We start from the raw sequence: 25,260 nt of genomic DNA, 5'->3' as shown, positions 1-25,260 counted from the left end.
TATACTTTAAAAAATTTTTTTGTCTCCAGGATTATTACTGGGGCTCGATGCCTGCACTGTGAATCCTTTGCTCCTGGAGGCCATTTTTTTCCCCATTTTTGTTACCCTTGTGCTTTGTTGTTGTTGTTACTATTATTGATGTGGTTGTTGGATAGGACAGAGAGAAATTGAGAGAGAAGGGGAAGACAGGGAGGAAAAGACACCTGCAGACCTGCTTCACTGTTTGTGAAGCAACCCCCCTGCAGGTGGGGAGCCGGAGCCTTGAACTGGGACCCCTACGCTGGTCTTTGTGCTTCGTGTCATATGCGCTTAACCCGCTGCGCTACTGCCCGACCCCCTTGAAAACTACTTCTTACAGTATGTTGGCTAATTTGTAAGAGCTTAGTGCTCTTAACAAACTTGAGTCATGTCTGGTTAAACTTCTTTCTCTGTTTTATACCTTACCCATCAGATGATAGATAACGCCAGCTAAACTTTCAGTTTGTTACTTAGGATTGAATTAGTGGGGAAAAGGCCTCTGTACTAATAGAAAATTCTAGAGATTTCTGCTAAGGTTCATTTACTGGTTATGAGGAAGTTTCTTTAATTGGTATCTGAAGATATTTGTTTGTTTTACATCAGACACTTTTTAATTTATTCATGTAAACATGGCCTTTAAAGATTCTTTATCTCTGTACACATTTTGTCTCTAAACTTTATGGCTCTAGTATTATAATATGGGCAAACAAACAACAAAAACAGTGTTCTTTCAGGCTTATTGTTTATTTTGGGAATGACTCATAGAAGGAAGCATTTTTAGGTACAAATAGCTAATGGGTGTCTATCTCACAATGGGCTGGAGCTCTGTTCCCTCTTCCTGTAACACAGTCTTGCTTCTCTGTGCCCTTACATTCTTTAATTTGCTGATCCTCTTTAAAAAACTCTGTAAAACAAAAGGCATTAGTTCTGTGTTCTGTATCTGCAACACTGGCAACCATTTACCTGGTTACTTGTTTCAATGAGCCTTATCATTTAACAAGTTTTCCCTGTTGAATTAAAATATTTTGAGTGGTCAGTTTCAAAATGTCTTTTTAATTGAAAAAGCTTAACTTGGAAAGAAGATACGGTTGACTTCCTGTCACCATTCAGATGATTTTCTTTAGAGCACACACAATGCTATTATTGTATTTTTACCTTTTATGGAAAAGTGAATATATATTTAATTATAAAGTTATAGAAGTGCTAGTTAAACTTCTGAGTCTGGCTGGAGAGTACTTTGCTCTCTTTAAAAGCAAGAGTACTTTATGGCAATAGAATGAAAGAAAATTATTAAAACATTACTTGACCCAGATAGCAAAGAGATGAGACTTCAGCTGTTAAAATATCCCTGTCTATATAGGATAAGGCAAACAAGGAACAACTGTGTGGCAAAAGCTGTTGAACACAGCTGCCTGCTATTTCCTGATAAAAGCAGTACAAGGGCTCTTCTGATGTTGTGGCTTTTTACTTGGTGTCCCTTGAGTAATACAGGACTTGTGACCTGGGAGGTGACACAAAGAGTATATCTATCACCTGGCTTGCATGCATAGGGTCCCAAGTTTGAGCTACAGGATCAAATATACCAAAGTAATGTTTGATTCCTCTCTCCCACCCCCATTCTCTTTCTCCTTAGTCTTTCAAAAAGCTTACTGACAACAATAGAGATGCTAGAGCATCACTCTGGCACATGTGATGCAGAGGATTAAACTCGGGACTGATGCTGTAGCCACTGTGCCACCTCCAAGTCTGCTAAATAAATGTATTATTATTATTACCAGTGCAATGTTCAGCTCTGGCTTATAGTGGTACAGGGAATTGAACCTGGGACTTTGGAGCCTCAGGCATGAAAGTCTTTTTGCATAACCATTATGCTATCTACCCTCTGCCTGATTTTGGTGTTTTTTTAATTACATATTTATTTTATAGTGACAGAAGAATTGAGAGTAGAGGAAGTAGAGTGAAAAGAGACAGAGTTGTTGGTATGCTTCTAGTTCTGCTTCTGGGATCCCTTCTGTTACATTGCTTGACGTTGTGGTCTATTTACATGATCATTCTGTTACATTGGTTTGGTCTCACTCCCCCTGCCTCTGGGAGATTTTGGTTTAGTCTTTGCCTTTTTGCGCTTCTTCCTTCTCCCTGCCCCCTATCCTACATACTTCCTGGGTTTCTGAAGCTGCCGCTGGAGGAGAAGGATGCAGGACAGAATGAGGTTGTGATTAGATTAGATTAGTTTTTGAACCGTTCGCTCATGAATAAAGAAATACTGCTTCTGCGCTCAGCCTTGTGTCCCTGGCTGTCTGTCTACCGTCACGAAGCTAGCCCGGCATACTGGCGCGCTGAACTTTGACTGACACTGAGTGACACCTGCATCCCTGCTTCACTACTCATGAAGCTCCCCCACTGCAGGTGGGGGCCAGGGATTTGAACCTGGGTCCTTGCATAATGTAATGTGTATGCTTAACCAGGTGTGCCACTGCCTGCCTCCCCCTCCCTTTTTTGATAGAGAAATTGAGAAGGAAGAAGATGGGAGCAGGGGAAAGGAATTTGTAGCATTTTCACCCTGCAGGTGGGGACTGGGGGCTTGAACCCTGGTCCTTGCATACTGTAATGTGTGTGCTCAACCAGGTGTGCCACTACCTGCCCCCAATAAATAGCTATTTTTAAAATATTAAAATCAAAAGGCTTGAGAATCACAAATCTATCTTGACTACTGGTACAGAAAATAATTAGTCTATTCTGGAGCACATGTTCCAAAAAGGATAAGGAGGACAAAATGATCAATGAACAGGAACTAAAAAGTAAGAATAGAGCAGATGAGACTAGGGATCTTAGGGTGGAAAGAAGTGAGGAGGTCTATTTTAGGTATATTCCAATGGGCCCAAGACTTTAGTATTCTCTGCCCAAGTTTGTTAGCTAACATGGAGGTGGACTACAAATATTGTCTGGGAAGATGGTGTCAGAGTTCAGAAAAGGGCTAGAAAGTTGGATTAGGGCAGAGACTAGTTCCCAAATTTAAAGAAAAGCTATGAATAAAAATGACTTTACCCTGTCAACCTGATACAGGGCCCATATATATTCATATTTAGCATAGGGCCTGTGTAACTTCTCAGTCCCTGTCAGTCTGAGTTTGTAGTTCATGGTCACAGCTGGGAATATTCTAGGCTGCATTTATTTCAGGACCAGTCTTTCTCAAGTGGCAGGGTAGGATGGCCCAGCCTCACTTAAGAGAGTGGGGCATTCCCTACCATTGCTACTTTATAGAGAGAAGTTCCTGGAGTGGCCCATGAGAAGGCTTATGATGATGTTCCTGATGGAAGTAATCAGCGGTGGTGGGATTTTGGTTCCTGTTCATAAATCATTCTGTCCTGCTTTATATCTCACCACCTTTCAGCCACCAAGTTGCATATGCTATCATGATTCCATCCTGACTTACCTAGACAGACAGCCTCACTAGTGTGTCCCAGAACTTCACCTCTCCAGCGCCCTACCCTACTAGGGAAAGATAGAATCAGGCTGGGGGTATGGATTGACCTGCCAAGGCCCATGTTCAGTGAAGAAGCAATTACAGAAGCCAGAACTCTCACCTTCTGCACCCCAAAAAGAATTTTGATCCATACTCCGAGAAGGGAAGAAATGAGAGGGGAAGATGACCAGAGTGCTCTGAACTCCAACTCCATCAGGGCACGGAGCGACAAGGAAAACAGGAAGGAATTTGGAAGTAGAATAGGTGTGGGAATGACTGAGAAGGGAAAGGAGGAAAAAATAAGGGCAAACATATATATATATATATATATATATATATATACGGAGAGAGGGAGAGAGAGAGATAGTTATAAGAATAATAGAGTCATCTCATATCTACAACCTTGGGAGAACTACTGTAGCTTCCACTGGACGGAATGGGGATACAGAACGCTGGTGGTGGGAACGGTGCATAATAATACCTCTGTTGTTTTAAAATTTTGTAAATCAATATTAAGTCACTAATAAAATTTAAAATAAAAGGGTAAGAAGGTATGACACGCCACTTGAGGTAGTGAAAATACTTAAAAATAGATAATTGTTATAACTTCAGGCCAACTAAAAAGGGCAAGTCAAGTCATAAACACCAAGGATTTGGGGAATACTACCTTGTCCCAAACACCTTTGGTCCATTTGGTCAGTGCTAATGACTCAGCTTTGCTTTTCTCCAGGGAGAATTATTCAATAAGGGAAATAAGTCCAGCTTTGGAAATCAGGGTCCAAATTTCATTCTCTGGACATTCAGACTATGTGTTAGGAATCCACCAAACCCTCAGTAAAGGAAGTAAGGCTCATTTATGTGTGATTTTTCAACAATTGAAATTGTGAGGATGCAAAAGTACAATAGGAAATTAAATGCTTGCTTACCAAAAACTCTTGGTCCATAAAGTAGGGCTTTTCTGAGGATCCATCATTTGTTTCCAGATCAACAGCAAAACACAGGAAAAGTGCATCCAGCACAGTTTCAAACACAGATAAAAAACAGTGGGCTACTAAGTAGGCAAAAAAGGCAACCAATAGTAATGGTATGACCCAAACCTGGAGTACACGGTTATAGTTAAAGGCCATCAGTCCTCCAAACACAGTGAAGCACACAACTAACACCTGTCAAAGCAAGAGATTGTTGAAAATGCTTGTATTGGTTAGAATATCTTAGAAAAGACTTTAATCAGTTACAAATAATTGTTCTATACAGGTGTACATGGGAGCATATATGTATACATGCCATAGTATAAAGAATTTTTGCTGGAAATTTTGGAACAGTAAAATAGGAAGAAAAATGAAAAGTGGATGGGAAGACAGTATAGTGTTCATGCAAAAGACTTTCATGCTCTGAGGTTCCCAAGTCCTAGGTTCAATCCCCAGCACCATCATAAGCCAGAGCTGAGCGGTGCTCTGGTTGCTCTCTGTGTATATCTTTTTCTGTGTGTCTCTTTGTCATTAAAAATTAATTAATAAAAAGAAAAATGAAAAGTTAAAATACCAGAAGATAATCCACTTCATATGGAGAATGTGAAGAACACAGCCCTTGTATCTTATGCCTAGTTTTTATGTCTACATAGCTGGCAGGGTAATCTCATAAAACTTTTGTTCTGCTTTTCTCACTTAGTGCCATAATCACTTTCTTTGTTTGAAAATTTACAAATACTGTATTTTTAGATAGAGATCACAGCATGGAAGCTTCCTTCAATGCAGTGAGTATCAGGCTGGACCTTTCACATGGGAAAGGAGCTCACTCTCAAGGAAGTGATGGATAGAGGAATATCATTCTTTTAATAATCACCAACCCATCAAATGGATATATTGTAATTTAGTATGTGGTTATTTGTACCCTGGGGATTCAGTCAGTGGAGTCTTCCATAGTGGGTGTGGGGGAGATAACAGGATCATTCTAGGCTCTTGTTACATGGCATTATATTTCTGAGCATGATTACTGGCTTGCGTAAAAACTGGAGGAATCCACTATGATGGGCATGGATGTCTGAATGCTACCTTATTCAGGTCTATGTTCTACCTACTAAGCAACCTCCTCAGTTTTTGCTACTTCAAGAAAAAAAAAAAAAGTCCACTACATGCTTATTAGAAACTCATTAGATGATCTATTTCTGAGAGGAAAACAAATTATTTCAAATTAAGAAAGATAAGTTTGTTATAAACATGGGCTATTGCAAATAATTTGAAAAGGAGTTACTAGAAAATCTTGATAAGTCACAATATTATACTAATATAAAGCTATTTAAATACAACCAAAACTTATTTAGACTGCTTTGAAAGGCATAACCAGTGTGTGTTTCTAGAGTTACTATCACATAAAAAGTTTCTGGGGCCTAGCTAAGCTTTAAATATATGCACAATTAGTACACAGCTGTGAAATCCACGCACGTTATAACTTGTCACTGACAACTCAGCGTGACAGTAATGGGCCAGACATATATGATAAATGCCACAGAAGCACAAATGCCAAACAAGGAGCACGGAGTCCACATATTTGGCAGTGTTCAGGTCTCAACAAGAGACCGAGATCTTGTTCACTTTGAGGAAATCCCAAAGGGACTGGAATCCATGCCCTACTTGGAGGAGTGGTAACAAGTGAGGAGGTCTAGCTGGAATAGTGAAGATGTGGTGTGAAGATCAGAATCTCAGAAGTCATGAATGCGAAGGGCAATCAAGTGAACATAGAATCAGGACAGTCATGTGGGAGAGACACACTTGGCACAGTTTAAAGAACCGTCAGCTTGAAATATGGTCAAGTAGGCACTGGAGCTGCCCTTTACCAATATTTTGGCTACTCTTCTCTATAAGCCAGAAATATTATGAGCTATCTGTAGTTTATAGATAGGAGAACTGAGATTCAGAATTGCTAAGTTTATTAATAGTTCATGAGATCCTAGAGCTCTAAGATGCTCTCAAAACAGGGATAGGGAATGTCCAAATCATGGGCCATCTATGGCCTGCAAAATCATTTGCTCTGGCCCTGTCAAGGCAACTGCAGGCAGGACTTGAAATTCAGTAAGGTCAGGAGATTTTTTTTTTTCATAGAAATATTAAGTGCAAAGGGCTGGGCAGTGGCTGTGCAGGGACCCTGGTTCAAGCCCCCGATTCCTACCTGCCAGGGAAAGCTCCATAAATGGTGAAACAGTGCTGCAAGTGTTTTTCTGTCTCTCTCTCTCTTCTTTATGAATCTTCTATTTCAATTTCTCTCTGTCTATAAAAATTAAAAAAATAAACAGTAAGTGCTAATTTTTAAGTCTAATAATTTTGTATGGCCCATGAATGATATAAATAGCCAAGGCCCTTAAAAAAAAAAAGTTTCCTTACTCCTGTCTGAGAGACTCTTGCATGCTACAATTCCCTGAAAAGTAAAAAAAACAAAACAAAACCCTATTCAGATTATTTGGGATGCTAACAATTCTGTCTTTATATTTAAGGTATTTAATGCCATTAAATAATGTAGACATTTCTTCATTTGGTTTCAATATAGTTTCCAAAAATTTAATTGACAGAAATCCTTCCTAAAACATCCATTTTCATTTTAGATATAAAAAAGTGGGATCAGCATGGTAAAAATAATTGATCACATCAGTCCAGTGTAGGTGCCTAGACAAGTTATTAAACTTTAGCTTTTGCAAACTGAAGGTACTTTCCAAGGACTGAGGATTGCAAGAGACAATAAAGCAGCTACAACAGAGTGAGCACTCAAGACAAACAGTCCCCTTCCTTTCAGTTTTTTACTTTTTCACACACACTCCTCTTTCAAAGCCTTGCTGTATCACTTAATTTTGGATCCCAAGAGTCTCTGTTATTTTAGTGAAGTTATCTCACCTTTCCTAGAAAAATTATGAAGTCTCCAAAGCAGTTAACAGATGTCAAATGACTTGAGTTCTTGGATAAAAGCTTAAATGCATCTTCTGCTGATGTACAAAAATCTGTGCCATTAATGGCAGTTGTGATGTATGCATTCTGAAAAAAGAAAAGGGAACAGTTAAAAAGATGATTTTTATTGCTTTAGAGACCACACAATGCAAATATATAAATCTGAAAAAGAATGACTAAAAACCTAGCATCTCTATCCATTAATTACAAGGTCATTTCATTTCCAAAATCTCAGTGTCTGGAGTACATGCACATATCATTTCTTTTTTAAAAAATGTTTTTTTATTCTATTGAGGAAATTAAATTTCACAACTGTTGTCACAGAGTACAGTTTTGAATCTCCCCAAGATAGGGGCCATCACACCTCACACACCACTACATTATTCTCTCCCTTTGCACAGGACTCTGGGACCCCAGTCCTCTTTAAGCCCCTTCACTCTTTCCCATATAGATATTTATGTAGTTGCAAAAAATGGAAATTATAAAGAAGTACTTTTGGTCAATATCATGAATCAAACATCCCAGTATAAGTGGTGGGTAGAGCACAAACTCAGTGGGCAAGGAACTGATTGAAGTTTTAGAGATTGGGAGCTGAGAAGTTAACCACTTCAAGGTAAGAGACACTACTCAGACACTTGCTAAGGAACTGAGCTCCCTGCACAAATTCAAGATTTATACTCAGTTCAAATTCAACCAACAATCTAGGAGAGTGGTAACGGATCATATCATCTGCCAAAGGACCCTGAAATAACTGCCTCCCCTTAGATAAGAATAATAGTGCTTCACAGACAATAATCCTTGAATCAGATGAAGTGTTCACAGGAAAAGTTTACACATGATCAAGAAAGTGAATAGCAGAGAAAACAAGAGAAACTGTGTCCTGAGACCAATTTGGAATGAAGTATTAGAGAACTATGTACAAGATACAAACTGGGCTCAAACTGGGATCCTTCTGCCGGTCCTTGCGCTTTGCGCCATGTGCGCTTAACCTGCTGAGCTACTGCCCGACTCCCCAAGAAATACATATTCTACAAGAGTATGTGATTGGTGCATATTTTGACTTCAAGTATTTTTGCTATTACAGTTGATATACAATATACATCTTAAAACCCTGATTTTAGGTAATTATAATTTCTTTTTAAAAATCATGTATTTCTTTATTACTGGGTAGAGACAGAGATAAATTGAGAGGAGAGAGAGGTAGAGAGTGAGAGAGAGATAGACACCTGAATCTTCACCTCTGCAAGTAGGGACCAACGGTATGAACCTGAGTCCTCGGGCACTGTGATGTGTGTGCTTAACCAGGTGTACCACTGCCTGGCCTCAGTAATTATAAACTCTTAAGGAAAAATTTCTAGATGTAGGATTACCAAATCAAAGACGGTGTTTGAGTGTGTGTGTGTATTTACATGAAGATGTCTAGGGCAATATTTCCAAAATGCTTTTCAATTATGACCATAATGGTAATTTTAAAAATGCAACTTGTTCTTCGGTTTATTTATTTATTTATTTTAACCAGAGCACCGCTCAGCTTTGGTTTATGGTGGTGTGGAGAATTGGACCTGGGACTTTGGAGCCTCAGGCATGAGAGTCTCTTTGCATAACCATTATGCTCTCTGCCCCTGCAGTTTACAACAGCAACAAAAATTATAAATTTCCTGGGTATAAATGAATCCTTTTATAATTTCATTCAAATCAAAAGGAAGGGTTGGGGAGATAGCACCTTTGGTAACACAATAGAGGTGCCAGAGGTTTCAGTTCAATCCCAGGTACCCTCATAAAGCAGAGCTGAGCAGTACTCTGATAAAAGATAGAGAGAGAGAGAGGACTGAACCACTTTACTTAACTCCTTTTCACCAAGAAAACTAATGAGGAATGTTTGGTTTTCAAAGACAAAAACCTGAGTTCTTAACCACAGCTGCTCCAGAGGAGAGATTCTTAGTCAAATATCAGATGGTCCCTGAAGAAATGCTTTAATGGTATTCCACAAAATGTTTGGTTTCTGACTTAGAAAGCACGTGAACTTTGCTTTTAAAATCTCAGAGCAGCTGTTAGTGGAAAGCTGGCCCCAGCTTGGAGCAGTCTTCTGTAGGGGTGTCTATTGCTCAGAATTTAACGAAGCATCTTCAATCATCTAAGGTTTTCACAATCAGTTCCTTAGCCTTGAAAGTACCTTTGTAAGACCGGTGGATATAGACTGGCATAAGCATTCTTTTATAAATGGAAACCAAGATCTATGGCATTTCCCTAACTGCTTGGTGAATCAGAAAGCTTTGAAACTTTTTTTCCCTCAAGTCTTCTGGACATTAAACTAGCAATTTTCATTAGAACAAAATGCTATTTAAAAGCATGCTGTGGTTAGAGTAAATACTAGCTCTGTAGCCAGACAGTCTCTGGGTTCAAATCTCAGTTCTACCACTGACTGACTATTGATCTTGGTTAAATGACTGAACTCTCACAGACCTCCATTTCTCATCTATAAACTAAGTTACAGCACCTCCTGCAAAGGGAGGTTGGGAGGATTAAAGAACATGAAACATCCAGCGAGGCGCCTGGCACACAGGAAACATGTAATAAAGGGCGGTGATTACCAACCAGACTTCACCAGAGATGATCTCATTTACTATTGGGAAACAGAGGCAAGTCTTTAAGTGCCAAGGAGGTACAGAGGCCCTACGGTTTCTTTATCTGTGGGCTTTGGTCCTTCACACGCACAGGGCTCCAGGACAGGGCAGAGTCTGCTTTCCAGACTCCCACCCAGCCCTCAGTGTGGTCTTGCTAGGTAGCACAGCTCTGCCACATGCCACATGGCCTCTGTCCCCCGTCCATCACCCCACTGCCTTGACCACTCTAAACTTAGTGTACTTTGCCACTTACATCAGAGAATCCAGTTTATACGGTAACTTCTTTGTCCTACAAATCACAACCATGTAATTCCATATCACTGCTTATATGCAATAAAAATAAATTTTGCTTCTTGCTAAACTTATTGAAGGGTGAAAGGGGATTTTTTTTTATGTGTGTGTTGGCTCCACAGATTATTGGGGGGGGGCATAACCATTTATCTTTTTTTCTGATGTGCCCACTGAAAGAGGGCATTAAACCCACTCTGACAGGGAAATTACATAGGCTTTAGTTACTGTACCACTAGTATTTTGCCACAAGGTTCAAGCCTAAATGTAACAGAAAGACCTAGCATTAATGTCTAAATGAATAGCTAGAGGAGGGAGGAATCACTCAAGGCAGGAAATGAACTGGAAGTTTCTGCAGTTTCAGCATTAGCTAATTTATACTTGTTCTGAATAGAGGCTGCTTCCTTGTCAGGCATCCTAAGTTGTGTGGCACCATGCCTGATGCTCTAAGTCATTACTTGGAGTATATGTGTTTGCCTTGGCTAACAGAACTTGGGTTGAACATGCTATAGTAATCTGCAACCCCCAACAAGGTGTGAGGAGGATGGCAGTCACACACTTGGTTGGTTGTAAGAGAGAATCAGGAGATCCTGAAGCCTAATCTTGAGCAAGAAAAGATGAGGTGGTAAAAGTAGTATCAGGCTTTCCATTCATTGCCAAACAATATTCACTGTATATGTATATGTATATGTATATGTATATGTATATGTATATGTATATACATACATATATATATTTAGGTTCACCAAATAAGTGCAAATTTCTGAGTCTTGAAATTGAATCTGTAAGGCAACAAAAACAATGCAAGCAAGGGTTCACAGCTTGACAATGGTAGTCTTCAATGCTAGTTCCTAGTTCTCTGACCTTGGCTGGGATTACTCCCTCTAGGTTATGTTGATTAGCTTTCAGATTCTCTCAGACTGTCACAAATTGTAAGGGAAGACTGGGCAAAGGACTTGAATAAGAAAGGTCCCCACAAGGGCAACAAAAGGGAAAATAAATAAATAAAATAAAATAAAAAGGTCCCCGTGTTGCTGTGGGGAATTGGGAGGAACTGACCAAGCTCTAGCACAAATGTGAGAGTGACATAGAGCATAAGCTGGGGTTGAAGGGGAGGACAGAGCTTGTGCTAGAGCAATAACCAGGAAAACTCCATAGAGGGGTGTTCTTGGAGCTGGGGCAGGATGTTGGCTATTCCTGCAGGTGGGTGGGGCTGAGGCAGCAGCAGCAGGCAGGAAAGTGAGACCCAGGGGCTAAACTGAGAAGCTGGGGGCAGAGAGAGAGGTCAGACCTTGGTGGGGCTGAAATGCCTCTGCCTGTGGGGGCTCAGCAGGGAGTTTCAGGACTCTGGGCTTCAGCCCATGCTTCTGTACAAGCTGCCAGGCTGCCCAGTGAATGTCCAGGGCACAGCTTGTCCCTCCTCATCTGCTCAGTCTACAAAGCCCTACATCTCTCAAAGCTCATTTTCACTTAAGACTTTGGGAGTCCCCAAGTCTTTCCACAGTGCCTACCGGGCTTTGGTTGAGTTGTGCACTGGTGCTTCTGCCCACCATGTACGCAGAACATTGACACTATTAGCAGTCATGAGTCAGGGGCCATCCCCAAAGAAAATGAACTCATGGGGAGTCGGGCTGTAGCGCAGCGGGTTAAGCGCAGGTGGCGCAAAGCACAAGGACCAGCATAAGGATCCCGGTTCGAAGCCCGGCTCCCCACCTGCAGGGGAGTCGCTTCACAGGCGGTGAAGCAGGTCTGCAGGTGTCTATCTTTCTCTCCTCCTCTCTGTCTTCCCCTCCTCTCTCCACTTCTCTCTGTCCTGTCCAACAACAACAACAATAATAACTACAACAATAAAACAACAAGGGCAACAAAAGGGAATAAATAAATAAAATAAATATTTAAAAAAAAAAGAAAATGAGCTCTTTTCTGGGAGAAAAGAGTATTAGGAATTAAAAAATTTCCCAGGTTCCTCTCTTTCACTCTAGCTCAAGAGATGCCTAGTCACATGTTCCTAAGGTCCTAGCAAAGATTTGATAGTGGCTTCCTAACTCCTAATTGTGACATTAAAAAAAAAAAAAGCTTAATTGTCAGTAGGCAGATGTACAACTTCTATGACTAAGCAAACAGCGATTATAAATAATAATGGCAAACACTCAGCAATGCAGACTCTGTGTTAGGTGCTCCTCCACCTCTCCTGCACTCTAGCTATTTGTGTTATCCTTGTGTCATGACTTGCGTCAGGGACTCGAGCACTGAGGTGGTGTGCCTGGCACACACTCTGCCAAGGCTGCCCAAAGCAACCTCTGTAGGAAAACATTTACTTTGAGTTGTACTTTGTGCTTTTTCCTCCTGAAAGCTTCATCATAATAAAGCAGTAGTCCCATGAGATAAATCATTAAAAAAAAAAAAAGCCAAAGGTGTGGCAGGATGGCTTAATGGAAAGAGGTTGATTGGGTCCTAAGCATATTACCTCCACCTACCACTTCTCAGGTGCCTCACTGTGCTGCTTGTGAAAGATACCCACCAAGACTGGGGAGTCAGCTTACTGGACAGGATACCTGCCTTGCTACATGAGGCCCAGGTCAAACCCTAACACCACATGGGAGGCACTATGGTACCAGAGGAAAGTTTAGTACTGTGGTATTTACCACCCCACCCATCAACCCTTTCTATCTGAATGAAAAAAAGTAGACCAGAGCAGTGAAATCATGCATGTTTGAGGCCCTGGTTCTGCCCTCCTCCCACCCCTACCCCCCCAGATAAAATGTCCACCAGCCCCAGAGTTCAATGTTAAAGTTGCTGTCTGTCTGTGGACACCCTATGATTATTATCTTGTTTGATCTCCTCTGTTTCTCACCAGAACTTGGGTGTAATAATCATCATGGGTGTTATTATTCTCACTTTACAGTGAATTCTAATTTTGAAGAGAAAGAAAGAAAAAAAGAATGAGAGAGAAAGAGAGAGAGAGAGGAGAGAGAGAGAGAGGGAGAGAGAGAGAGAAATGAGTACATTTTTAGGTAACAGAGAAGCTGGCTTGCCTCTTTTATTTTCCCTTTGGTGCTGGGATTCAACCCAGGGCCTTATATATGCAAAGCATGTACTCGAACACTAAGCCACATCCCTGGCCTGAATCACCTCTTTAATTTACCTTGAGAGTTATCCAAGAATCTTAATCACAGCTTTTACACAGAAAGACCATTTTTGCTCTTTAAGTCAAAACCAAAACCAGCACAGTTCAGTCTGTGTCCTTCATCAGCTTCAGGCAGCCATCTGACCTCCCACTAAACTGAAGTGTTTCTTCCTTTGGTGGTGGAACAGTGAACCTGAGGTTCTGTTGACTCTATAAAAAATGTAAACAGTTTTCCTCCATATAGGAGGGAAGGCATTTGCCAAAAACCATACCATGAATACTCAGCTTTATTTCTGGGATGCCTTCCTAACAAAGTCCTGATATTTATTAACTGAAACGAGAACTTCTAAAACAAACTTGAAAAACTGGATGATGAATAACACTGGGTTTCTTACTTAGAACTGAAATAAATACAGTGAATTGGAGCCCAGACACACCCACACATACCCATGGGTCTTTCTTTAAGCCTACAGTAAAGACTTGCAGGAGCCTCTGCAAGCCAGTAAGAGCTGAAGCTTCATTTTCATCCCTGCTGTGGAGGGAGGTGGTGCACAGCCAGCCTCTGGGTTGGATTCACTCTTAGGACCAGCAGAAACTCACAGGCCAAGCAATAGCTGCAAAAGCCCACTGAGCTGGTATGAGAGGGGCGGCCTGCCAGTCCCCTCCCTATGTGGGGACTAGGTGAGGGGCTGGTGTGGGAAGGAATATACTGTGTGGACCTGCTGCTGTCTGTAGCACCAGGCACACTTGCTTGTTTTTTATGACAATGGCTTTTTAAACTTTCACGCTCATTTCTTTAAAAATCAAGTAACATAAAAATAAGCAGGGAAGACACTCGGATCCAACGCTTCAGAATAGCTTCTGCTGATAGAACTGGCCCTTCATCCCAACATTCTCAGTGCATACACACAGGCAGAAGGGAGGAGAGAGAGCAAGGGGCACGACCCATAGAACTGGACCATATGCTACACGATATTTTAAACTAATCACGTGATTTTGATTTCAATGAAAGAAAATAAAACTGAAGGAGATCTGAATTGCTGGCACATACTTTTTTTATTCACACACAGAAATAAATTTCTAAAAATAAAATCTTTATAAAATCATTATGAAAAACATTAAGAGGTTAGAATGCTTTATTTATTTATTTATTTATTTATTTTTACCACTGAATCCACTGCTCCTGGAGGCCATTTTCCCCCATTTCTGTTGCCCCTGTTGCCCTTGTTGTTATTATTGTTGTTGGATAGGACAGAGAGAAATCAAGAAAGGAGGGGAAGACAGAGAGGGGAAGAGAGAGACAGACACCTGCAAACGTGCTTCACTACCAAGCAGGTGGGGAGCCAGGGGCTCTAAATGGGATCCTTATGCTGATCTGTGCACTTTGCGCCATATGCATTTAATCCACTGCACTACCGCCCAGCCCTGGAGGTTAGAATGCTTAATTTTTTTTTTTTTTTTAATTGAGAAGGGGTTGTGAAAAAAAGACTCCCCTGCTTGAGGCTCCAAAGTTCCAGGTTCAATCCTCAGCACCACCATAAGCCAGAGCTGACTAGTGCTCTGATTAAAAAAAAAAAAATTAACACTGTGACTAAAGCTTAGGCAGGGGCCAGAAAGTAGCCTAATTGGGTAGAGGTAGCTGCATGGGAGATGCTCCAATGCCACTGTCTGTCTGTCACTCTCTCCCCAACTGAATGAATAGTTCAGAAGCAGTGAAACTACATGTGGGAGGCTTTAACTCTGCAGTAAACAAACAATACAAAATTTAGGCAGCAGGAATGGCAAAAGATAATTCCTCTTGCACTTTCTCCTGATTTTAGAAAGTCTCATTATTTCAACTTTATTAAGAATTTTGAATATTTTTCACCTCTCTGAAGATTCCAGTCTGAATTTCCTATTGAAGTATACCTAGTACAGACTCTGTGCCACCCCCCCCCCACACACACACCTGCTTTGATAGCTAGCTGCATGTCACTCAGTCTTGTGGGACCCTTGCAGTCCATCTGCTCCACCCTCTTTGTGAGGGTAATGCTTGCTGAGCAGATAAAGACACTTTGGCAAACCAAGAATGTCTTCTAAGCAACATTTCGTCATATAAAACCTCAATGTGGGCTGGCAAAATAACTCACTTGGAGAGTGTTCTACTTTGCCATGCGCATGATCCAGGTTCGAGCCTGGCTCCAATGGTGTTGAAGGAAGCTTCAGTGCTGTTTTTTCTCTCTCTCTCTCTTTCTCTATTGAAGACATAAAGAAGGACAGAGAAAAAAGAAGAGAGAGAAAAGAGAGAAAAACAGAAAGGAAAGAAGGAAGGAAGGAAGGAAGGAAGGAAGGATGGAAGGGGAGGAAGGAAGGATGCAAGGGAGGGAAGGAGGGAGAGAAAGAGCAACCCAATGCAATTGATAGGTATGTTCTTTCAGTAGAAGTTAAGATCAAAAGGCATCCCAGAAACCACTCTCACTTCATTGAGAGGAAACAAAGATTTCAGCATGCTAAAACACCAGAAAAAGGTGACAAAGATGCAAGACCTGAATCCGTGTTCACAACCAAGGCCCCTCCTCCCACACATGCAGAAAAAGCCACATTAGGTCCTGGTATCTTGCTGAACTTGATGTGATGCCAACTGATGAGGCAGTTCCGGCATCAGGGCTGTGCAGAAAGCCTTGCGTTTGCTCTACAGATGCAGATCACTTTCACACCCATGAATCTCTCCCATCTGTTTATTTGACCTGTGTGTAGTCAGGGGAGGAAATGAGCAAGGCAGAAGGGAGGTCCAGTCTTTGGTAAGGCAAAATTAACTTGTGAACCCATGAACCAGGAAATGCAACTGATGCAAAATGCTTACACTGTTTTTGATCAAGCTTTACTAAAAAGAAGGCTGGTGAAACTCATGGTTTCCATTCCTCCTTACCCTTCTCCTTGAGTGGGAACTCCAGCAGTTTAACTCCAGCAGCAGTTTAGTGATTATGATCACAGATTTTGGATGTTACATAGTAGTGCTATGGACCTAACAAACTCTTTGGTCTTTTTGAAAAATCTATTTCATTTGTTTTATTTTAATGAAAGAAATAAAGAGAAAAGGACAGAGAGAGATCAGAGCATTGCTCAGCTCGGGTTTATGACAGTGTGGGGCACTGAACCTGGGACTTTAGAGCCTCAGGCATAAGAGTCTTTTTGCATCCCCATTATGCTATCTTCCCCCACCCCTCAGCTATTGCCCAAATTCTTTGTTCTCTGGGACACAACTTCCCCATTTGAACAATCAGGATAACAACGACCTCAGCAGAAGCCTTTCTGAGCAGTATTTTCATAGCTATAAAATGTTTACTGCAGTGCCTAGAGAATGATAAAGACTCAGTAAGCTGCCATGCTATTTACAGACTTAGGAAGGTTGGTTTTTAGCTAAGAGAATGGCAAACACCTCTGATTTGGAGTTTAGGATTGAGGAAACATAAAGAGGGAGATGACAGACAGAAGAGAAATGTTTACATGCTTTCACTAATTAAAAGTTCTGGGAAAACGATTTTAAGTAGGAAGCCACCCCTCTATATGAATGTGCAGTTCATGAGCATGAGGCTGGAGAAGCAAAAGATGGTGGGCGGGTCAGGCTGCTAGAGAAAGGCCTTCTGACAGAGAGCCTGTTAGTCAGTTGACATGCTGCAGTTGTTGGGATGGTCATCAATGTACCTTAGCTTAGCCCAAAGTGCAGTGAAAAACCCCTTAGAAGAAAAATGCATTTGACTGTAGACACTGACCATTAACAGGTCTTTTCTTCCTGAAGTTTCAGGAGACTTTTCTGCTCATGACTCTAATTTTAGCCTCTTCTATCCACTGGCACTTTGCTCAGAATGTAATTTCTCTGAAGTCAGTCCTGGGTGGTGTTAGGGCAGCTCCAAGAAGAAAGGGCAGCTCTATGGTTCTGTATTTCCTCTTTCTTCATTGCCTCCTGCCTACTTTTAGCAGATGCCAGAAACTGTGTGAAGACTGTTCAAGTCCAGGACTAGTACTAAGAAAACTCAGACCCCCATATTCAATCACCTTCCCATCTACAGGCATGAGTGGAAGATGGGCTTTGACCATGCTCTGGGCTGGGGACTGGAAACAGTACACGGAGTGGGAAGAGCAGCTTCGTGTTCCTGGGATCTCAGCAGGAACCTCTACCGTTGCCTCTATGAATCCAAGACACAGACAAGGCAAATGGATGCAGAGAGCATTTCTTTACTCTCTGTGATGCATCCTGATGAGGTCATTTGGCCTCAGCTGTCTCACGCCTTAGATCCATGAAAGCCTGGCAAATGCTTTTCTTTGCCCCACCCCAACGCCAACTGAGCCATTCTGAAAAAGGCAGAATGAGGGGGAGATGAAACCACTTGAAGAAATGTCAACGCCTGGATCCACTTGCCAAAGCTTTTAGGAACTTACCAGCCCCGCCTAAATAAAAAAGCTAATTGAACCAACATTCCCTGAATTGTTTCCTCTCCTACTTTTCATAGAGCTGGTTTCCAAATGGTCTATTGAGATAAGACTCTAAATGGAACTAGAATGTGTTGGTTTGTTCTGCCTGCTTCATTTCTGTGTCTTTTCCCGCATGTATGTCAACACATACATTCACTCCTCTGTGCTCACCATTCAAGCAGGACATAAGCTCTGTGTTCACTCTTCTAGCTGAGGCTGGGTGAGAGAGATAGGAAGGGGCTGCTAGGGGATCTAAGAAAGGAGACAGCCAGTTTGCAGCTCATACTAGCTTTTTCTTTTCTTTCTTTCTTTCTTTCTTTCTTTCTTTCTTTCTTTCTTTCTTTCTTTCTTTTTTTTTTTTTTCAAAATTTCTGGCTCTGTAAGCCCTTAGCACCAGTGAAGGAAATGAAGGAAAATAATTTGCAATGTGATTGAATATCTCAGAGCAACCGGTGAGCATGCATTCTCCACCCCACACTACCTATATCCCTTGATATAGGTAAAGAAAGAAAAAGTATCTGTGAATATTGACTGGTGGTCCAGTATTCTGGAATGCTTTTATAAGATGAACACAGAAATATAGCAGGACTCTAAAAAGAAGTTCCCACTCTATGGCCCTGGCTTGATGACGGAACCAGAGATGTGGGTGCTTAAAGTTCTAAAACCAGAAGAGGCTCAAGCAGCCTGACCACTAGCACATCTAGGCAAACAGGACCACAGGTGGATTTGCAAGAACAAATTCCTATTTCCCAAGTAAACCTGAATAAACCCTGCAGATGGGAAGATAGATGTCACAAGGGCAACCTGTGTGCACTAACGCCTGGGGACAACTGGCGCCTCACATACCCTTGTGTGTGGAAACAGGAACTTAAAGTCGGAAATTAGGTTGAAAGATACAATACAGTATTTCTTCCACATCTCAGCTTGGGACTGAGATTCACACCCACACAGATGTCAAAGAGAGATTCAGGTGCTAGTAAGCTCAGGCATGGTTGCATTCTTGGCTGTCGCAAAACATGATTCAGTGACTGTTGCTTCTAAGTGGCTTTTATTCCCTCGACCTTTTATTCACTCTGACTAACACTTCCTTTCATGTTATTTTTCTTTTTTGTGATTGCATTCTTTTTTTTTTTTTTTTTTTTTTTTTTACTATTCTTTGTGAATGCATTCTTTAGTATCTGGTCAAAAATCACTTCCTTCTCCCAACAGGTCTCACTGTCTAGGACAAAAAATTGGGAAATGGCTAAGGAATATGCTCACATAGTCTTATGTAGAAGAGTGTGGACAGAGGTTGAGTGCGCATATTGCCATATGCAAGGACACTGGTTCAAATCCCTGGTCCACATCTCAAATATAAGAACAATGAAATTCAATAGAAGGGTATGGTCCTTCAAGGTGGATAATCTGAACCCACTGAGAGTAACTCGGCTCCAGAAGTCAACCCAAAGAGAAGTGACATGAAGAAAACTGCTTTCAGTCATCAGGAAGATTAGATTTCAGGGAGAAGCTACTTATTGGCTTGAGTTCCTTTTCACACTAAATGATTTTGGGAAATGCTGAAATTATAATCTTTTCAGTTCTTAAGCACTTAAGGTAAGGTTGAGAATTTCAATGGTTAAGGTTTCATCTCCCCTTTAATTTTTTTATTCATTTATTGTCATAAGAGAGAGAAAGAGAAATAGAGAAAGTGTGAGATAGAGTAGAGCACTGCTCAATTCTGACATATAATGGTGCCAGGAACTGAACAAGCAACCTCTGGGACCTTAGGCATGAATGTCTAATGTGCTACTTCTGCACTATCTCCTTTCATCTTCTTCTTTGAACAACACAGCCTCGCTGTGACCACAGATGAAGGTAAGTCCAGCAGTCAGGGGCCCTTGGCAGACACTAAACTGTGAGTAGGAAGAACACAAGAGCCAGTCTGTGACTGCTACAGTCTCACATTGAACCCTGCTCACCAAAGCTTCAGGTTTTAATATGTCACCAGCTTTCTTATTTAAGTCCAAATTAGCTTTTGTTGACTCCAAAAATAGTTTCCTTGAATCAAAGTTTAAAGCACAGGTCATCTCACTCAGTGCCTTTCTATGGAACCTAGGACTTGTCATGATGGGAAGGTATGAAGAACATTAACAGGTTGCTTCAAGTCCTCTGTCCAGCTAGACTTTGGAAAGGAATCTCATAGTTAAGTGAGTAGTGATTTCTTGGGGGGTACAGGGGGCAGATGACCCTTGAAGCAGCATTGTTGGAAATAGTTCCTGTTACCTTGGCTAGGCTGTGACAAAACTGTGGTTGATTGCTGAGAAATGGGAGTAAAAAGAAAAACAACTGCTAGGCACAGAAGAGAAAGAGTCAAATGCAGATGCTGTCCAGGACTTGTTTTCTTCGTCTCAGGACATAGTCACTCTGTCTGCTGATCAAGGGGGCTGGATCTCAATGTTGGCTTTCCTCGCCATCTTCTTTCAAGAGAGTAACTTGTGAGCCTTATTCTGGACTCTGAAGATCAGAAGGGCTGCTCTTAGCACTTCAATTTCCCGTAGCAAGTAAGTCATAGTGTAGTGGTTCTGGCTGAGGGTGTAATGGGAAGCAAAAAGACATGGTACCCTAACTGAGCAGGCTTCACAATCAACGCCAGAAATACAGTGTATTCTAAATTCCAGAGGCTAGAATCAGAAACTCATGCACTTAGTGGGGTGATAATAACTTCAGCACATACCTGTACATGCTACATATAAAAATAATAACTTTACAGTCAACATTATTTATATACCTTTCCCAAATCTTCCCTGGTCCAGCTTTCTGGTCCTTTTTCCAGCCATGACATCATGTCCCCAAACAATAAATTGGATCCACCTGCACATCAGATGTCAGGCTCAGAAAAAAAAAAGAAGAAAAGAAAAACACCTAGTGTAGTCATAGGCTCTTTGGAATATAACTAAAACACGCCTACTAACTAGCTACAAAATGAAGACCCCCTCCAACTTTTCATCTGCACTATTCCAGCCTTTAGGTTCATGATTAGTCAACAATTTGTTTGGCTCTATATGTTAACTCTTTTTTTCAGCCACCAGGTTCCAGATGCTACCATGATGCCAACCAGACTTCCCTGGACAGATGACCCCACTTCTGGAGCCCCGCTTCTTCAGAACCCTGTCTCACTAGGGGAAGAGCGAGGCAGGCTGGGAGTATGGATTGATATATCAACACCCATGTTCAGTGGGGAAGCAATTATAGAAGCCAGATCTTCCACCTTCTGCACCTCATAATGATTCTGGGTTCATACTCCCAGAGGGATAAAGAATAGGAAAGCTATCAGGGGAGGAGATGGAATATGTAGTTCTGTTGGTGGGGATTGTGTGGAGTTGTACCCCTCTTATCCTATGGTTTCTGCCAGTGTTTCCTTTTTATAAATAAAAAATAAAAATAAATAATAATAACTTTGCAAACATTCTGTTTAAATATTTGTATTCATCTTGGAAACTAGGTATTGTTATACTAGTTTATCTGGCACATGGTAAACTTGTAATTTTTTATGAACACATGAATAAATAAAAGTAACTGAACCAGGGATGGGCATTAGTGCAGAGGGTTAAGCACACATGGTGCAAAGTACAAGGACCCTCGTAAGGATCCTGGTTCAAGCCCCCGGCACTCTACCTGCAAGGGGGTCGCTTCACAAGCAGTCAAGCAGGTCTGCAGATGTCTATCTTTCCCTCCACCTCTCTGTCTTCCCCTCCTCTCTCAATTTCTCTCTGTCCTATCCAACAACAACAGCAGCAATAACAGCAATGATGAACAACAAGGGCAACAAAAAAATGGGAAAAATGGCCTCCAGGAGTGGTGGATTTGTAGTGCATGCACTGAGCTCCAGCGATAACACTGGAGGCAAAAAAAAAAAAAAAAGTAACTGAGCCTTCTGTCCTCCAAAGAAAGTATTATTTATGTTGCATACTAACAACTAGGTACCATATTAGTATTAATATATACATACTTATGTATATATTAGCTTCTTAACTGCTTACGAGGCCAATTTTCAGAATTTTGCTCTTTGTAGGGAGGAACTGAGGCTAAGACAAATGAAGTATTCTACCCAAGGTTATATAATAAGCAGAGGAATCATGATTCAAACCCAGACCTGTTTGTTCAAAGTCGATCTTCTTCCCACTCTGTCACCTTCTGGGAGAATAGAGTGTGACCCAAATGCAAGGTAGAGGAAGGAGTAAGGAACAAAGAAAGCTCTTATAAAATGTGTACAAATATGTCTCAGAAGAAAGTGAGGACTGAGGGAGTCGGGCGGTAGCGCATCGAGCAAAGCACAAGGACTGGCGATCCCGTTTCCCCGTCCCTGGCTCCCCACCTGCAGGGGAGTCGCTTCACAGGCGATGAAACAGGTCTGCAGGTGTCTATCTTTCTCTCCCTCTCTCTGTCTTCCCCTCCTCTCTCCATTTATTTCTGTCCTATCCAATAATGATGACATCAATAACAACAACAATAGTAACTACAACAATGAAAAAAAAAACAAGGGCAACAAAAGGGAAAACAGATAAATAAATATAAAAAAAAAGAAAGCGAGGGTTGAAGTAAGAGCAGAAGAGAGACGAGATGGTTGGAGAAGGAAGCTGGGGGCTTGGTACCTTTAATAAAAGGTGTGACCCCAACCTTTTTAGAGCCCAAGTCATCCGCATGCTCTATGAGCATGGTTTTGGCTTCCATGTTGCCCAGGGAACTTCTCTGTAAAGGCAGTCAGGTCAATTCACATGGACTACCTTAAACAGTAGTTTGAGGTGACATACTTATTTGTCCCACTGTCTTGGTAGAGCTCAGGAAGGCAGGCAAAGAGAAAATCAGGAGAGTCCTTTCCTCTGTATGACTCTTGTCAAGCTCCTGGACTGCAGGTTCTGCTATACTGAGGGCCAGGTGCTCTGTGATGGCTGAAATTCTGGGGTCTGAGTTCCTGTGGGAAAGAGTTTGAATGCTGGTGTTGGGTCCTCACTCCCTGGGGTTTATATTTCCACAGCTAGGGACTCCATTAGGTTATTGCATCTCATTTGTATCCAGGAAAGGGGTTGCTTTGGGGACTAGGTGAGTTTGCAGGGAGAAGCAGAGCACATTCTGGCTTAGCTCTCCCCCATTTTCTGAGAGCACACCTTCTCAGCTCCTCATTGTAAGTTCACAAGGGAACTCCAAGGGGACTAAGGGGTGTTCTACTGCTAAGTCTTGGAAAGGATAAGTCAGTCTTTCTAAATCAGAAGCGAAATATTAGTAAGTAGTTCCCACAATCTGTCATTTCCAACCTGTCATTTAGCTATTTAAAGTGATGTTTTTCATCGTTATCTGTTTAACTTTTAGGTTTCTTAGTTGTTCAGAACTTGGCTAAGGAAGAAGGAATGAGTGACTAGATTTCCTAAACTTCAAAACCCAGCTGCTCCTTCTCATGCGTTGAACCTACAGAAGGTTGCTACTTAGTATCTCTGAATCTGTGTCATCATCCACTAAAAAACGCAAAAGATGATAAAAGTGTCTCTCTCATGGAACTGTCTGTGAAGATGAAGGCAGTTAATGCACATAATATAGTTGGTGCAGTGCCCAATAAGCCACAGGTATTCCTGTCTGTAGGGAATACACACACTGGAGTAATTAATGCCTGATGTACAGTTTCCTTCCTGAGGGTTTTCTTATAAATGGAGAGTCCTGGTATGACTTACCTATATTTCCTTATAGCAAGGTAATTATTCACTGGGCACACATTAATGGAATCTTCAAGAAGGTTGAAGAAACTTAAGGCAGAAAGGAATTTAGAATCCAATTAAAGATGGAAACTGTTCACTGGGCCTCCCCTGAAAAGAGTGTTAAGAACTGCTTGGAGAAGAAGACTTCCAGGCCTGGCTCCCTACTCCCTGACCTGGCAACATGCCCACAGCAGGTGGGATGGGGTTCCAGAGAGTAAAGTCACTGCCCTAAGTGCAGCAGGTTCTGAGCCAAGCACCAGGGACAAGAGAAGACATTTAGCTTCTCCCAGACAGCCTGGAGCCTGTGACAAATAGGTGTCTCCACTCCTTTCTATCTAAAGCCAGTGAAGTAACATTTGCCATAGAACAGCTGGGCTGTGAGGATTATCATTGTCTATAAATGGTCCTTAATGCAAACTATCATATTGACACACATGTGTGAGTTTCTTCCCAAAACATGCACACACAGAGGCCTCTCTCCAGAAGCCTCCCCATCAGTTGGCTGCCCCAGAATAACACCGAGTCAGTCAGTGGGGGTGGCAGGATTCAGAACTGCTGCTGTCATTGAAAGAATGACTCTTTGAATGCTTTGAGATGGGGCCACCTTTTATGGCAATGTGAGATACTAAAAGAACTGCATCCTCTTTAAGATTCCTCTCTATATCATTTTCATAATCTAGCTAGAGAGATTGCACAATACATTTTCTTCCAAGATGCACATGCTGCTTTGGGGAGGAGAGGGAGTCACTGGAGCTCTGCCAGTTGGCTGAGGATGAACCAAAACCTGACATGGAAAAGTCACTGGGTGCCTTGGCTATTGATGGACTTGGAGAAAGCGAGCCATTGAAACAGAGCTAACTGGGAGGTGGGGGTGCAAGGTGGGGGGGGTGAAAGACTTGATAATATTACAAAGTCAAGTTTGCCACAAAGGCCTAGAAGACAAGACCAACATTATATGCACTGACAAAAAAAGTATTGGCAGGCAGTCTGAGTTAGGCATTGGGCTATGAAGCAGGGAGGAGGGAGATGTGTGTAATTTATTTATTTATTTATTATTTACCAGAGCACTGTTCAGCTCTAACTTATGGTGGTGCAGGGGATTGAACCTGGGACCCTGGAGCCTCAGGCATGAGAGTCTTTGTGCATAACCATGATGCCATCTACCCTTGCCCATGTGTGTATTTTCTAAGAGGCTATGAGTTTTGCTCTGCTCTGGGCTCAATAAGACAACCTGGGACCTTTCCAGGCACTATCTTTGCTAGTTAGGAAGACAGGAAATTGTGGGTATTTCTGATCAACTGCCAAGAGGAACTAACTAGTCTGTATGTTAGATTAGAACAATGCCCAAGTAGAGGAGGCATTATGGGCCACATGCTGCTGGACTAAGCTGCTGCATCCTCCCCTGAAGTACCTGACTGTAAAGTGCTGCACAGATGTGCCCCATTCCCAGCTGCCCTGCAAGGCAACCCGGCAGAAACTGAAGTGAACGGTGTTGGGTGTTAACTGTTTCTTGCCACTGTCAGGCATGACAGAGTGACTTATAGCTTATTACAGTCTTGTTCATAGTTATTTCATTTCTTTATTGTTATCACTAAGTATCAACAGGATTGGGATCTTTGAAGTAAGTGGG

The 25,260-nt window shown here is 41.7% G+C and overlaps 1 protein-coding gene across 2 annotated transcripts in view; it reads right to left on the bottom strand.

The window, feature by feature from the left end:
• Positions 1 to 741: 741 nt before the first annotated feature.
• The window catches only part of SLC44A3 (solute carrier family 44 member 3), an 89,127-nt gene continuing 64,608 nt past the window's right edge, over positions 742 to 25,260 (bottom strand). For both annotated transcript variants that reach the window (XM_007533995.3, XM_007533998.3), the window contains exons 13-15: positions 7,363 to 7,500; positions 4,408 to 4,644; positions 742 to 922 (exon numbers count right to left, since the gene is read on the bottom strand). In XM_007533995.3, the coding sequence (XP_007534057.2) occupies positions 821 to 922; positions 4,408 to 4,644; positions 7,363 to 7,500 (477 nt within the window). In that variant the 3' untranslated portion in view covers positions 742 to 820. The remainder of the gene's footprint in view (positions 923 to 4,407; positions 4,645 to 7,362; positions 7,501 to 25,260) is intronic.

This window comes from Erinaceus europaeus, chromosome 11 (genome assembly GCF_950295315.1).
Source record: "Erinaceus europaeus chromosome 11, mEriEur2.1, whole genome shotgun sequence".
Lineage (NCBI taxonomy): Eukaryota > Metazoa > Chordata > Mammalia > Eulipotyphla > Erinaceidae > Erinaceus > Erinaceus europaeus.
The sequence above is the reverse complement of the archived record's forward strand: the minus strand, read 5'-3'. Positions and strand labels throughout refer to the sequence as shown.